Source organism: Electrophorus electricus, chromosome 26 (genome assembly GCF_041902795.1).
Source record: "Electrophorus electricus isolate QZ-2024a chromosome 26, ASM4190279v1, whole genome shotgun sequence".
NCBI classification, from domain to species: Eukaryota; Metazoa; Chordata; class Actinopteri; order Gymnotiformes; family Gymnotidae; genus Electrophorus; species Electrophorus electricus.
In genome coordinates, this window is record NC_137522.1 from 10,456,493 (window position 1) to 10,472,244 (window position 15,752).

The 15,752-nt window shown below is 46.9% G+C and overlaps 1 protein-coding gene across 4 annotated transcripts in view; it reads right to left on the bottom strand.

Moving 5' to 3' along the window:
• The window catches only part of dennd1b (DENN/MADD domain containing 1B), a 72,672-nt gene that overhangs the window by 40,819 nt on the left and 16,101 nt on the right, over window positions 1–15,752 (bottom strand). For all 4 annotated transcript variants that reach the window (XM_035523299.2, XM_081708157.1, XM_035523300.2 and 1 more), the window contains 3 exons: window positions 13,923–13,966; window positions 4,011–4,060; window positions 2,870–2,989 (listed from right to left, as the gene is read on the bottom strand). In XM_035523299.2, the coding sequence (XP_035379192.1) occupies window positions 2,870–2,989; window positions 4,011–4,060; window positions 13,923–13,966 (214 nt within the window). The remainder of the gene's footprint in view (window positions 1–2,869; window positions 2,990–4,010; window positions 4,061–13,922; window positions 13,967–15,752) is intronic.

Here is a 15,752-nt window from a genome sequence, read left to right on the forward strand (position 1 = left end):
CTCCAGCCAGGTCACACTATCGAAATGAAAAATGTCTACGCAAACCCCGATATCCCATATGCTGGGCAACTTTCAGCAAGTATGTACAAACAAACTGCCACTGTAGTTTGGTCAGCGTGACACAACGCGGAGGATAAAATGATCAACTGACACCTTAAACGCTGATAAGCACAACAAAGCTAACCGTTATCTTCCTCACCCTCTTTGTTTAACATGCAAGGCTCCTGGTGCTAATGCTTCATTTTTCACTAGTGAAAGGGATTTAAATAGTAGTCTGTCCTGTCAAAGAGACTCAACAGGTCCCAAAGAACATAAACACTCATTATACTCCTAAATGAGGGAGCCAGTAAACTTTTTGTTTCAAAGTCAAATAAACTATTGCTGTTCGAGAAGTGAAGCTTAGTTCATCAAGATATGTAGAGAGGAATAGCTCTGACAATAATATATTCCATTGTAATAAACTAAAATAATACCAAGTTCTTCTACTCTTTTTTTAAACTTGTACTCAAATTATTTTTATTCTTTATGCTCCCACCCCCTACGATCTTCATGACAATTCAGTAACTAAAATTGGGTTTGTGTATGACAAGTCCTCTGATAAAAAGGCATTTATCATTATGAACTATGCCAGGCTGTGGGAGCATCTCTGACCCTTTAGCACTCTCAACTCAGAAGGGCCATGTTTCTTAAAAGTTAAGCAGCTCATCTGAAACACATGCATGACTTCGTACACACCTTAGCCTGTGGCTGAATGACCCACTTATACAACCGATAAGTAAGACCTCGCGCGTCTAATGGTGCACACACACTAGCAACACCATGATTAAAAATGGTAGCATAAATCATTTTCTTCCTAGATTTGCATTTGGTTTTATTTCCTAAACTGGCTGACAAACATGGACCCCAATCTTGATCACCATGACAATTGGCCTTACCGTAACAGTGTGTACGCAATATTTTAAACACAGCTCTCATATATTTTACATGCATATAAATGATATACAAACTTTCTGCCTGTCTTGCATCCGTGGGAGTCGTATCATCATATAACGTGCATAATATATCTTAAATTATTACATTTGCTCAGATGGATTACTTAAGACAGCTGGCACCTTGTAACGAGCTCAGAATCAGATCTGACTGGAGCTTGTCTTTTGCCAGGTTAACGGTTATGCACAGGCAAGGCATTATGCTCCGTCTAAACTGTAAAGAGCACAGCAAAGGTCTCTGCCATCAAATAAAGCGAGGCGGAGAGAAACTTCTTCAGCTTGGGTTTCTCCGACGTGTGAAGGCTACTGGCCGCGTCGCGCTAGGGTGACTAAGCAGTGAGTGTACTGGGTGCTCTTGAAAAGAAAAGAAGAAATATAAATGGAACAATTCTGCTTTGAAAGCCTGGCAGCTTTTAAGGTCTGTCCACATAAACCTGACCTTGCTATTAGACTGCTCCCTCCTGTAAGCATGGCTGACAATTTTATGGTCCCACCACAATCAGAGGGATGCAATCTGTTATAATTTCTTTGCTTTATATTCAGGTGGAGAGGTAGTGTGTATCTGAGGGAGTGACTGCCTTGAAGGAGAATTTTCATCATCATATTGTCATTGACTTCAGAATTCTATACTATACAGCATATTCTTCTTTTACAGATTTTTTTAGATGTTTAGTTTTAATATAAGCTTTTCATTTTTTATACATTTTCTGTATACAAACATCATGTCACTACAAACATAAAAAATTACAAATGTACAAAAAAAAAAAAATCAATTTTGTATATTTCTTCACGTTCACCGAGACAAAAACATTTAATTCTAACAAACGATAAATCACAAACCATCAACCATGTTTATCTGCATTTGTTTTTCCCCCCACTGACACTGTGCAAACAAAGAACTCGGAGACCTTTAAAAAAAAATAAATAAATAAAAAAGCCTGAAACTTTGAATGCATTTCTTATTATGAATGAAGTAAGCCATGCAAACTACTCAGAATGCATAATGAATTTTATACATCATATGTCAAATGAATTAGCATGTAAAACTCAGTGAGAAGGACAGGGGAGACTTCTGCTAATTGGCAGTGAGGCTTCATGCATAATTATCGGCGAAGCGTCTCTGGCACGCTTGTGTGCCAGTAGCCCAACAACAAAGGGCACCCAGACCAGGGAGGGGGAGCAGAGCAGCTCATCAAGTAAATGATAAACCTGCAATTGTCCATCAATATCAAGTAGTCATTTTAGCAGGATGAAGAGAGAAAGAGCCTTGCTCTGAATTTCTGAATAAGGATTCTGAAATACCACAAGAAAGCACCTTTCCATTAGCTGGGTGTTAATTGGCTGTGTTTTGTGAAATAGTTCAGATTTTGTAGGGTGTTTGAATCATAGCATTTGGTTTTTGTTTCACCTCAAGTGTCCTATTGTCTTTGAATAAAACATGGAATAAAAGGACAAATCCACTGTACTCATGACTGACTCCTTAAAAATAAAAGATGACAAAATTATTCTTAGTTTAAAATGATAAAGGGGGAAAGAGGAAAACTGACATATTGGATAATCCAAAAAAAGGAACAAGCCTTAGTGAATATTTCTGAAATATCTGAAATCTACATTCAAACTAATTAAAAAACAGAAGCATTTACTCAGCAGTTAACATTCAAAACTTTCCCACCTTTTTTATTTTCCAAAAAGCTCTATGTCCTGAAAATGTATTATACATGCTTAATCTACCAGGTTACACCTTTCATATTGAAAAAACAACCTGTTTGCTCTACACATCACACAAAAATAGTAATAATAAAAAAGAAAAAAAAAACCTTAGGAGTTCAGCATTATGGGAGTTGCGGTTGTAGAGATGGTGAGGAAATGCTGGGACTCACCTCAGCAGGCAGATGCACATCTTGCAGCCGGAGGTCAGGCGGCAGAAGCCGAACCTTTGCTTGCTCTCAATGTCGGTGAGCACAAAGGTGAAGTTCTGGCCCACCTGATTCTTGGACACCCTGCAAGCATGACACAGAGGAGAGTGCACATGCACACTTCAAACAGGGCCCGCACAGTCCACGAGCTAACAAGACATAATTCCTGTAGGTTTAGACCATGCTGAAATAGATTTTAGACTAATTACCAGGTGGGGGGCACAGCAGTCAGTTTTGGCATTCATTAACTTCTACTCAATTACTTGCCATCTCAGGATTCAATTTAAAAATCTAGACACAGTGGCAACTTCTTAAAACTATACATGCAGGTCAATTGAACAGTAGTTCTTACAGGCAAAATAGCTTTACATAGCCGCAAAGCTGTCACTGCAACTTTTATTCAATTTGAGATTGAGCTGAATTCGCCATTATCTGAGAACTCATCCTTACTTTTATAGGTCACTGTTTTTAATGTCTCTTTTCCCATACCTCTGCACAAGGTTGAATAATGCATATGAAATTCAGCCAGGGAGAAGGATGGAATATCGCTTCTCCATAAAAAGAGTGGTTACTGCAGTCCCAAAGTAGCCTGGCCACATTAAATCGCACATCTCAGCGTTTCATGGACATGGGACGGCAGAGGAGCCGTCGCACTCTCCTCCACTAGATGGCAGCAGTTAAGCTTCGGCAGGAAGGAGGAGACCTCTCCCCCCACCCCCGCCTCCCGGAGCCTATAAACTATACAAAGGCACTTTTCACGTTTTTATTTCCACCAGCAAGTCTACACTGCACTCCACTGCTGGGAGAATCAGGCCCACAATATGTCGCCTGGCGACCTGCATCACAGCAAACATGCACGCAAACACACAGTCAGGGTGAGGGCCTCACTGCAGGTGTTTGGTCGAGTTTCAGTACGTGGTTTTAAGAGTAGCTTCAGGTGATTAAAGATGGCCAAAAAAAAAAAGGTACCTGGCACATCCTGTTACTCATTTACCGCGTGAGTGCGTGCGCGTATATACAGTCCGGGGCTTGGCATAGAAAATTATCGTTTTCACCTAATTAGTAGCACTTGGACAAAGAGCAGAGCAAAGGAAGGGGTTCCTACCTTTCCACATCAAAGGGGAAGCAGAACTTGGGCACAGTCTGCAGGACCTGCTGCAAAACAGAGAAAGAGAGAGGGTCAGCATATTATTACAGCAAGGAGCACACAGAGGGCGACCTCACGACAGGAGGTGACATACCCAGGCCATCAGTGGCTAGATATAATTACAGCAGAGCAACCTTTTGACACTGTGTTTACGTAAGGACATTTTTGAGTGTCACAGAGCCCAAACTATGCAAACAATGAACAAAAAACCCCAATGAAGTGTTATAATACACTCGTCTGTGTGCAAGCACACGTCAGATGACTTAACAAAACAAGCATACAACGCAGTGGCCACCAGGCTAGCAGAGGTGGCTACCAGCGACGTAAGCGATTAGCTACCATTAAAGTCATGCCCTCGCAAGGTGAATGGGGTAGAGGTCATGGAGCAGGGGCAGGGTGGCAGACACGGTGGCAGGCCACTGCAGGGATTGGGCAGAAAGCATAGGGGAAGCATCTTTGAGGGCTTCGCCTCCCCATGCCGGCCCAGAGGGACGTCCTGCGCACCAGCGGCATATGGATGTCCCCAGCCAGCCCGGCACCATATGGGTTAGCCACGTCTGTGCGGACCCGCACACCGCAGCCTAACTGCGAAAAAACCTGCACCAGCGCCCCTCGTTCACCCCCTCTGAAAAGCCGACTCCACTCGGAGGGAAGGCCTGGTCTACGGCGCCTGTTTATTTGTGTGCAAGAGCGTGGAGCTGATGGCTGGTTGCTGTACCGCTCGGCAGGGGGTGGAGGGGAGGCAGAGTGGAGGAGCAGTGAAACGGATGGCGGAGAGGAGATTGAAGGCTCTGGCAGGAGAGGAGAGCTGGCAGAGGGAGCGCTGCGCCTCGCCGCGGCCTGCGACTCCACGACTGGAGTTTGGGTTTTGCTTCTTTTCTCCTCCCCCCCCCTTCTCCTTTCTCGAAAAAGTCACACACAAGCGAGCGCGGCGCTGCCGTATGTGCCCGCTGCTATTATTAACTGCCATGGGTGCGCGCCAATATGTTCTGTTGCGCCTCACTTCGCCAGCCGTGCATATGGCGCTGCCCAGGCGCGGAGAAGCCCGGCGCCGCACTGCGTACCGGAGACGCCCGCCTGCCCGCCCACCCGCCCCGGACAGTGCCATACCGTGGCACCCTGGGCGGATGCCTTGCTAGAATCTGACACCTTGCCCATAGCCACGAGCATCGGTGGAAGGGCACTAGCGTTGCCAGAATCACGCCGGCCCCATGAAGCTAACGGGCCCGCATGCGATATGCCAAAGTCCCGGACGCAAGGGTCCCGCACGAGCAGAACACCATGTGCGAGTCCCTTAAAACTGAGAGACCTGGAAAAAATGAAATGCATCAATAATGACTTTTGGGTATGAATTCATGTTCTCTCAAATTTAATTAGAGAAGTGTTGGAGAAACTTAATCCACAGATTACATACGGGAAACCTAGAGGAAGGTAACTGGAGAATCATTTAAAGCCTCAGTAATTAACAGTAAACATATCTAAATAAAAGCAGGCAGACAAAAGTAAATGAAGTCAGCATGTGGTGTTTCATGCAGAAGTCTTCATGGGTGTCTGTGTACAAGTCCCCAAGTGGGGGCAGCTTGGCCACCTGTGTGCTCCCAGGCACCGGCCTCTTGGCCAGGCGCTGGTTCTCGCTCCGGGGGGCGGTGCACATGTGCACCGCACACCTTCCTTTATTGCCATTCATGCAGGTGATGAGGACACTACAGCAAAGCGCGTCAGGGGAGAGGCAACACACTTTGGGGCGGTGGGGTGGGTGTTGCTATTGTTGTTGTTCGGTTGTAACCCCCCACCCCCCCATCCCCAAAATCTTTCTTTCCTTTTCCTCACTTCCTCCCAACCGTTTTCCCAAGACAAAAGAATATAAAGCAGCTAATACATTTACAACTCACTAGAGGCAGCAGGGTGAGCTGAGCAGCCTGCATTATTTATTTACTGTTGAGACAGGGATATCACTCAGTGAGACAGCAGTCTCCATTCGGCCCAGGTCCCACTGCGGAGGCCTGCAATCGCGGCCTCTCCTCTCCCTCTCTCCCTCTCCCTCCACTGCCTTCATTTATTACCTCCCCACACATCGACAAGAACCGCACCACCCCCCATCCCACAGCTTCTCCAGGGCCAGACGGGGGGGTTGGGGGGGGGGGGGGTGCATAAGCAGCTGAGGAATTGGCGGCAACCACTACCCAGGGGCTGGCCGCCCGCTCCGCAGCAGCGGGGCGGCCGTCTCACAGTGAAGCCAAGGGTCAGGGGCTTTTGGGCTCGGGGTATGCAAATGGGAAGGACGGTGCAGGACGGCGGGTGAGGGGTGTCTGGTGGGGGGAGGACTCGCCTGCTATTAGGTAAAAGATAGAAAGGCAGTAGTATCACACGTAGACACCCACACCCAAAACAAGCCCACCATGTCGATACAGGACGGTGGGGAGAAAAGAGAAGATGGTGAGATTGTAGGAAGGGGAGGGAGAGAGAGAGAGAGAGAGAGAGAGAGAGAGAGAGAGAGAGAAAAGACAAAGAAAAGGAGGAGAGAATTAAATGAGACACAGACCAGGAAGAGAGACAGTGTGTGTAAGACAGACAGACAGACAGACAGACAGACAGACAGACCGACCGACCGACAGACTGCGGGGGGGGCGCATGTGTGTGAGAGATTGCCCTTCTTTTCCTCCTCAAGCTGGTGGGATTCCTCCCTAGGGGTTTCAGTCTTTAAACCTCCATGCTCTTTAAAAATTCTGCCAGCCAGCAGGTCTACACGCCACTGTGGAACTGTCTCCAGCAGGGGATGTGTGTGTGTGTGTGTGTGTGTGTGTGTGTGTGTGTGTGTGTGTGTGTGTGTGTGACTGGCACAGCCACCATGCTGATGGCACAGAAGTCATGGTGACAGGTTCAGCCCTCAATCTCCCCACAGATCAATGCTAGAGCCCCCAGCCTCTTTCTCCCCCTTCCCCAATTAGGTCCTCTTCCTCCCTCTCAGCAGGCCACTGAGAGCCGGGCATGCAGCTACTGTGGCCCTGGTTATCGTGGCACAGAGGAGCGTCCGCTCCCCGAGCTGCTTAACGCGCAGTATCGTCTTCTGTCGAAAGAACGAGAACCAGCGCAGCCATTTTAAAAACAAAAAAAAACTAATGGTTAGGTTGACATGTTAAGCCTGCTCTGCTGGGCAAGAACACTGTGTGCAAGAACAGGAAGTGGCCGTTCAGCAGAAAGGCCCACTGACATCACAGCAAATATCAGACCACAGAGTGGACCCATTATTAACTGTTAATACATATAATATTGATAATCAGCTATAACATGGGAATAAATACAGTATGGAGTGCTGGCAATGTGGGTTTTTCATCATATTACAATGTATCAAATGCTTCACAAATATTTCTTCTTCATCATCCAGGCATGATGTAGAATAACTCAGAGAATTATTTTGGATGTTCTAAAGTCATTCTTTATTGTTCTTGTAGGGCTAGTGCTGGTGGTTCAAGTGCAGGGCTGCATCCAAAGCCCTTTGAGGGGTAGCCAATTTATCCTTTCAACATGGAAACAAACAGCTGGCAAGAACGGGTGGCCACTGTCAAACACACAGCACGGTAAGGTCCTGACGCAATATACCAACATTCAAGTAAGGGTTCAAAAGAGCCAAACGCCTGAAGCATAAATCACTTTTAAAAAAAATAAATAAATAAATAAAGTACAGAAAAGGAAGCCACCCCAATTACTCCACATTCCATGTAAAGGAGTGTGCTACAGTTGTCAGGTCTTGGTGGTTAGGACCATACAATGCAGCTAATAACGCCTGAACAACGCCTCTGGTTGACAGTGAAGAGCTTTGAATGGGTGGAAAGCTGACATGCACCTGAAACAGCCACTACCTTCCTCCTCAACAGTGTTTCGCGTCATTGATATTACAAATTACAACAAGCCAACGGTGTCGTGTTGGTAGGTACTTTTGCACCTGATAAGTTTTCCGTTCTTGTCCAATGGTTATGGCGAGAATAGGAATGAGGCAATCTGATCCTAAAACAGCACACACGCCTTTCCCCAAGGCCCCCTGACATCCCCACATGACTGCACACAAGGAGCATCACACCTCCATTCTGTTTCTGCACGAGGGTCTGATGCAATGGCTGATCAATTGGAGGGGGGGGGGTGTGGGTTTGAGAGAAGCAATCTTTGCCTGCACTAGGTCTTCGAGTCCTCCTACTGAGATCCCTTTCATTACACTTTAATGGCACGCTGTTGGTTCACTGCGTTCTGAGGGCGCGCTAGGCACATTTAATAAGCACTGACTTCGCCCCTGGACCAAAGCGACCCGCCAAGCCGCAGTTTCAAAGTGACGCTGCTGGTTCCATTTTCCCGGGCTGCGCCTCCCCGGCTGACCCGGGGCTGGGGGGGGGGTGTCTGTCTCTCTGTCTCTCTCTCTCTCTCTGTCTCTCTCTCCCTCTACCTCTCTCCCTCTACCTCTCTCCCTCTACCTCTCTCCCTCTACCTCTCTCCCTCTACCTCTCTCCCTCTACCTCTCTCCCTCTACCTCTCTCCCTCTACCTCTCTACCTCTAAACATATCGATCGCCCATCGCTTTAAGACCCTGACGACAGTGTTGGAGGGTCACAGAACAGAGTGGAGGACCAACTCTAGAACATGCATACAAAAAAGCTAATGGCCGATTGCAACAGCGCATGCAGATTAGTTTTAGTCACGGCCAGAAACGAACACAGACTGCATTTGTACACCACAGGCACTTAAAAGCGGCCAAGACAATGTGGCCATGTAGTGCCGTGGAGAAAGAGACGACAAATTGTATACAACACAATTTTAAGGTTGAGGCAGCTAATACGAGAATGAAATCCGTATACTAAATTAATGGAAGGCTAAGCCTGACTTCAAAGGCAAACTCAGGAGGAGATCTGATTCTCCAAAACTGTCCACACTGAATAAATTAGCAAGCGACGGGCGAACGGTTTTGTTCTTCCGATACAACTGATATTCTTCTGGGCCAAGTGGAGATCCAGTCCCATATGCCCCAAATGTGTGGAGCCAGAAACATCATTAATGCAGTGCCAAGTGGCCTGGGGGATTTTCTACATTTAAGCTGTCATCTCCCATCGGAGCGCTCCCTCACACTCACTCTCACTCAATCTCACCCTCACTCTCTCTGTGCCTCTTTCTCCCCTCCCCACCCTCCCTCTCTCTCTCTACAAGTGTGTAGACTACCTGGGAAGCAGAGTCACCTGTTAGCTTTGTCACTTCTTTTGTTTTCTTCTTTGACCTCAATAGAGGCTACAGTGTAATAGTGGTCAATGGGCAGTGACCAGAGTTCTGCTCAGCGGTTACAAATGTATTGATAAATAAATAAATAAATGAACAGTTTCCATTTTTATTTATTTTGCACCCATCAACAGGCTGCGTCACTCATTTTTAACACTAGCGCTCTTTTAATTAAAATTCTCATATGACACTGTGTCAGATTAACATGGTGAGACAAAAACCACCCCGCTCAGCTCTGTTGTCCTAGTAACGATCACCTGGGCAACTGCCCCAGCTTAAACACACTGGGCCAAGCAAAAAGCCCCACTTTTCAACATGACTCCAGCCCTGAGGTCAGGCTAATCAGCACAGCCGACCACAGCGCCCCAGACGAGGAGCTCCACCAGGGCTGGCCTGACCTTGACCCACAGCCTGGGCGCCTCCCAGAGGCTCCCAGCATGGAAAAGTGGGCCAGGGGCTTGGGAAAGGGGTTCGGCCCCACGACACGCATTACAGAGCCCTGCGTGGAACCCCTGTCAGCTGCTCACCTCCGACCAAGCCTGGACCCCCCCCCCCCCTCCCCATCACGGGTACCCTCCGTGCTGAGGTACCGAAGAGCCAGCCAGCGGTGCGGCGGCGGCTCCTGGCTTTGCAGCAGGATGCTTCACTGGCTCCCAGTCCCCTTGGGTCCCCATTGACATCCTCTTAAGGGCACGTGCCGAGAAAGAGGCCACCAATCATGAGGTGTCAGACTCGGGGCATGTGATTGAGGACCATGTCAAAGACAGACAAATATTTGCTCTCTAGGGCCGTGGGGATCGAGCCTCTCGTCAGCGTGAGTGCAAGCAGCTTGAAGCCTGCCGCCGCTTGGCTTTACCTTACTGCTCCGCGCAGATAAATCGTACACGTCACGGCTGACCTGTGACGTGACCACTAGATTCTCCCTGACAAATTCAGTCACCCATGAGGGCCAGATCTACGTTTAAACTTGGTTTTGTCCATCATTGTAATCAAGGAAAAATATAGAGATGTTTGCAAATCTAAAACGTATAACCACTTCTTAGTTATTTTAGTTCACATGCTGGCAAAGCTGACAAAGGTAAAACAGGAAGTGTTAGGCTAATTGTGCCTTCCTCGGTGTACATATTTCTAAAAGAAAACTTCCTGTGAATTGGTCACTACAGTTCCTGCATACATATGGCTTCCTATTTTTAGTGCTTGAAATAATGAGAAAAAAAGGCATTGATCATAGTGTTTGGCATTAAATTAGAGAGAAGTGAGATGGCAGAAAAAAAGGAATTAAAGTCCCCCAACTCCTAAGACAGGGAAACCCAAAGAGATCGTTATAGGTTTCATTTTTATTACTATCATTTGTCTAACGTGTTTCAAAGAACAGCAGTTAGCCTCCCACAAGAGAGCTACAAACACATACCCAAAGACCTCATCCAGCACATAAACCTGCCTTTTTAAAACATTTTTTAGTTTGGGTGGAGATCAGAGTTCGAGAGGAAAAGAGCTCAGATTTCCATCTGTCCTCTTCATTTGCAAGAAGCGGCTTTGCTGCAAATCAAGCGGCCACCCCTCTGGCCCCTCCACATGGCAGCTGTAGGTGACCACGGCCCTGGCTAGCCTTCAGGGGCCAAGGTGGCTCTCGCGCCTCATATTTTGTTGTCCCAGACTACGCCCGCTTACCAAGAGTCCCTACTTTAGCAGCACAGGCAACAGAACAGAGAGAGAGAGAGAGAGAGAGAGAAAGAAAGAAAATCAATCCATATTTCCATAATCCACACTTTTGTCTGTCTATGTCTATGGCCTCTCCCTCTTGCTCGCCCTCTCTCGCTCCCCTGGGGTAGACCAACCCCTGCACCCCTATCCACGGCCTACAACTGTCATTACGTGCCGCAACAATAACAGGATAAACAAAAGGGGGCCTGGAGAGATTGGGTCTGCTGCCGCCATATGCTGGCTAACTTGGGGAAGAAAGGGATTTCTCCGGCTACAGAGGGAGCAGCTCCACAAAGAGGAAAAGGGCCTAATCCTGGTAATGAGGCAACTCAATGAGGGGCTTTATGTGGATGTGGTAGAGGCCGATCCATCTGTACACATTGGGCAAAATAGCTGCCTCAACGCAAGTCCGATCCCTGCTTAAAAAGACATAAGGAGATACAGGGACTGGGAGCCAGAGAGAGAAAGAGAAAGAGAGAGAGAGAGAGAGAGAGAGAGAGAGAGAGAGAGAGATGCAGCAAAAGAAAGGTACAAAACTGAGTAAAGAAGTAGATGTCCAACTGCTGATGCTTTCAGAAAACATGGGCCACCCTTCAATGTGTGAGGGGTTTTTTTCTGTGCATTTTTCCCCTTCCTCACACTTAGCGTTGAGGCTGGCACTGCCTGGCCCACATCACTGCAAAGACTTTCAACTTCGGAGTGCAAAGCTATTTGGACCGCACTACAGCTCACAAGCTCTTTTGTGTCCCTCCCTCCGTCTCTTTTTTGATCAGCAGTCTTTTCTGATTAGTGCTTGAAGAACCGCTAACAGGGCCCCTCTTGACCGCAGGTGAATGGCGTTTGAGTCAAACCACGAAAAGTTGCAACAAGATCCAGAAGCACTTTAGCTTCCAGCGGCAGTACCTATGGTATGCAGTTCGAGAGGTCACCAACAAGACAAGCACACTCCAAAGCCAAGCCCTACACATTCTAACGTGATCCCCAAAACAGTGAAATTAGTCGTCATTTAGGAACTGTCCTCTGTGGCTTTTGTAAAAACATGAGGGGTCTATAATTTATAAAGAGATTATTTGAGGTAGGAGTGAATAGTGTTTTAGGAGTGTAGGAGGGAACAGGGAATGAGACAAGCATTCCTGGAAGGTGTTTCCTTGAAAATACTCTCAAAAGGATCAAATGGTAGAAGCAATGCTTAGCAGTGCAGAGGCATGCCTTAGTCCTGTGATTCACATTCGAATCCCAGCTGTGCCATGTGGCGTCCAGGAAGACTGGGCCCAGAGAAGCCATTCTGGAACCTTCAAAGGAGGATCCTTTCCTCTGGTCCCTAAGTAACATAGCAGCCTACTGGCTGTCTGCTTCGTCAGGAGCCACTGATCCAAGGGCAGCGAGCCACTAAAGAATGGTGGACAGCCGGTGGCTTAAAGAGACGCAGTGGTAGGTTCTACACACAAAGACAGAAGAAAAAGTTGACCTTCCTTTTCCTGTGGGACTTCCATATGAGTATTACTAAACTGAGATGCTATTAAATGAAGATGAAGAATCAAAAACTAGAAATCCTTAAAAGAGAAAGAAAGAAGTAAAAATACTTCCAAACTATGCACCAGTATAAGGGAAAGGCCTCTCATGCCACATTTGAGCAAATCAATACTGAGTAGGAAAACATGGTTACCCAACATGAAAAGATCCCCGGCTTTTGTCAGCATAGTGCCTGTCCAGGCTATGAATGTGAGCAGGCTAGATAGCTAGCTAGATAGCTAGCTAGATAGCTAGCTAGCTAGATAGATAAAAGAGACACACACACACACACACACACACACACACACACACACACACACACAGTATGTATGCATGTATGAGTGGGTGGTTGTTGCCTCATACTCTGTACCAACACTCATTATTCTCGCTTAATTTGTTCCACGATGCTCCTGTGGTTCAGCACAGCTTGTCGCGGGGTCTCTTCCCACTCACCCTTAGCCCCATCAGGAAGTCAAATGCGCTGCGGGAGTGGCCGGCAAGAGGGAGCGCTGACTGGATCCCCCATCGGGCTGCCTTACAGGACAGAGACCTCATCTGTTCCCGCCAAAACAAGCACAATCTTCTGAATGGGGAATATTAGCCAATTAGCATGGTGTGCTGTGAAGAGCTGGGATGCTATAGGCATAATTTAAAAATATAAAAATGACATGCTCCAGCCAGCAAGATCCACAGGTCCCATGGCTGCCTTCTCAACATCTTGATCCTTTCAAAAGGTTAGTCAGGATGGGATTTAGCCTCATCACAGAGCCATGTGTTCATGTGCATGTGCGCTGTACACAGTTCCATTGAGAAACTGCACTTTATGGGAACCTATTTGGGTGCATCTAAGGTATTAATAAGAATCTATTACATAATGTCAATCTTGTAGTGCTGTAATCCTAGTTAATGTAGGTAATACAGCCATTTCAATATGAAGCAGCATTTGACCTCCTTCAATTTGATGCAGATCATTCTGGTTGGTTTGCTTGTACTGAATGACAAATGTAGTTTTATTAGAATGCAAAGAACACATCAGAAATGTGTTGATCCCCCCGTTCCTTCCAGCAGTGGTACAGTGTGTGCATAGCAACAAGCGCTAGGCGCCTGATGGCTCGGGCAGGGGCGGCGAGGCGGCTCTGGAGGCGGTGTGTGAACGCGGCTAGCTTGGGCCAAGCATGGCCCCACCACACTCATCCCTGTCACCGCCACATGATAATTACCCATACGTCAGCTTAAGGCCTGTTCAACGCTTTCCATTATCAGCCATAGCTCACTGCGAAGTGGGGAAGAGGGGGGGCGGACATAAGGAAAAGGAGGGTTCGTGGATGAGGTGCGGAGGCTCATTTAAGCATAAATCAGTGTGTGGGGGGGGTGGGGGGGTGTTTCTCTGTTTCCAACCTGGTCTCTGAAGTCCTGGGGGAACTTCCACAGCACTGTCGGATCTGTAAGCAATTGACAGACAGCATTAATCAGTGGCTGCACGACACCACACACCATTCAGAAGACATACATATTAATGAAGGGGGTGGGGGCAAGGGTGGCTTCTCCTATGTGCCAGCACACCGCAGCAGAGAGCAGAAGCATGAGGATTTCTGCATATGCTAATATGAGCTGCACAGAGACCCACAGACATACAAATTGCACATGGTATGAAAATTTCATATTGCACAAAACCTTAAGAAATGTGCATAGCATTATTGGTGATATGATCATAACTTTCATTATTATCATTAACAATAATATGCTCTGAGGTCAGAGCTTCTTTAACATGGATGGCCAATTCAAGAAATGTTTTTTTCAGCACTGGGTAAAAAATGTACGGCTTTTAATCTATTCAAAGTAACCATACTTTTCCTTGATTAGCGAGCTCTTCTTGAGAATTAGGCACACCTGCATTAAAAACTGTGACCAAGATGAACTCTGAACAAAGGTCAGAATTGAGTTTAGTATGTACAAATGTAGACACCACCACCCACATTTATTATTAGGGAGGCTGTCTGAGATCAGCTATGGATGACATCTTTAGATGTGTTGTTCGGAGCTACCAATGGTCACCTGTCCTATGACACCGATGCTGTGTGAAAAGTGAAACTGCTAGCCAAGTTAGACTAAAGATAGAGATGCACCACTTTTTTACAGTTTCAAATACAACAAACTTAGAGGAAACCTTTTTTCTGTGTAAGCAGTCACTGATTGGTTAAAAACCACATACAGGAAAGCTAGGTTCATAAAACCACTCAGCATAGCACCATAGCTGGTTGACAGTACAGGAAATTAATGGAAAAGTAGAATCAGGACACGTGTTACTGTTATTTAATCAAGTGACTTGATGGATGGTGAAAGATGTGAAATATACCAACATCTCTGCATTTTTGGTCCTTCTGGGATTTATTGCTTTGGAATAACGACACTTCACATTCAGCAGTCAACCTCTTTCAGATCCTGTTAAATCCTGACAGGGGCTCTAATCTAGATAAAGCCACAGCAACAGGCTTGGCCCACCAAGTGCAACAAAAACAGCCGCCAATCTCACTTCTGCTAGGAGTGGCCTCACAGAGCAGTCCCCCAGGATTCTCCACTCGACCCCCCTCAGGTAAAACACTACTCACAACAAGCAACCCTTGTGCCCCTCTCTCTCTCCAGCTCCTTCTATTCTCCTATCTTATTCAGCCAGTCCAGCCTCGATATGACTTTTATTCCCCACAATGTCACAACATGCTTGGGATAGTGCAAATGTGTGTGTGTGTTGTTTGGGGGGGGGGGGGGGGGGGCAATGGGGCAGACAAAGGTGTATTGCATAATCCCATTGCAAGATTTCATGGTCCTCGTCTTATAAGGTTTTTCAGCAAAAACCGAAGCTCCCTCTCCCTGAGGACAGCGAGTCCAAGTCCTCCATCTGATCTGGCACAGTTAGGTCAATTTTATGTTGATTTTATGGGTGAGAGGATGGGAACCGCTGGCAGGGAGAGAGAGAGAACAGAGGGAAAGAGAGAGAAGAAGGGCAGAGAAAGAGTGTAGAAAGAGAAGACGGAGAGTGTGATGGAGAAGGAGGGGAGGAAATAAAGCAGGACAGTTAGGGTAGAGGGAAGACGCAGTGAGGAGAATGAAAACACCACCAGCGAGGTGAGGGAGGGGCAAACAGGGCTGTATTGCCCCCTAACAATGCACCTTCTGTGAGGCATATCCTGGAGGGTCCCGTATGGTGAGGTATTCAAACATACCTCAAGT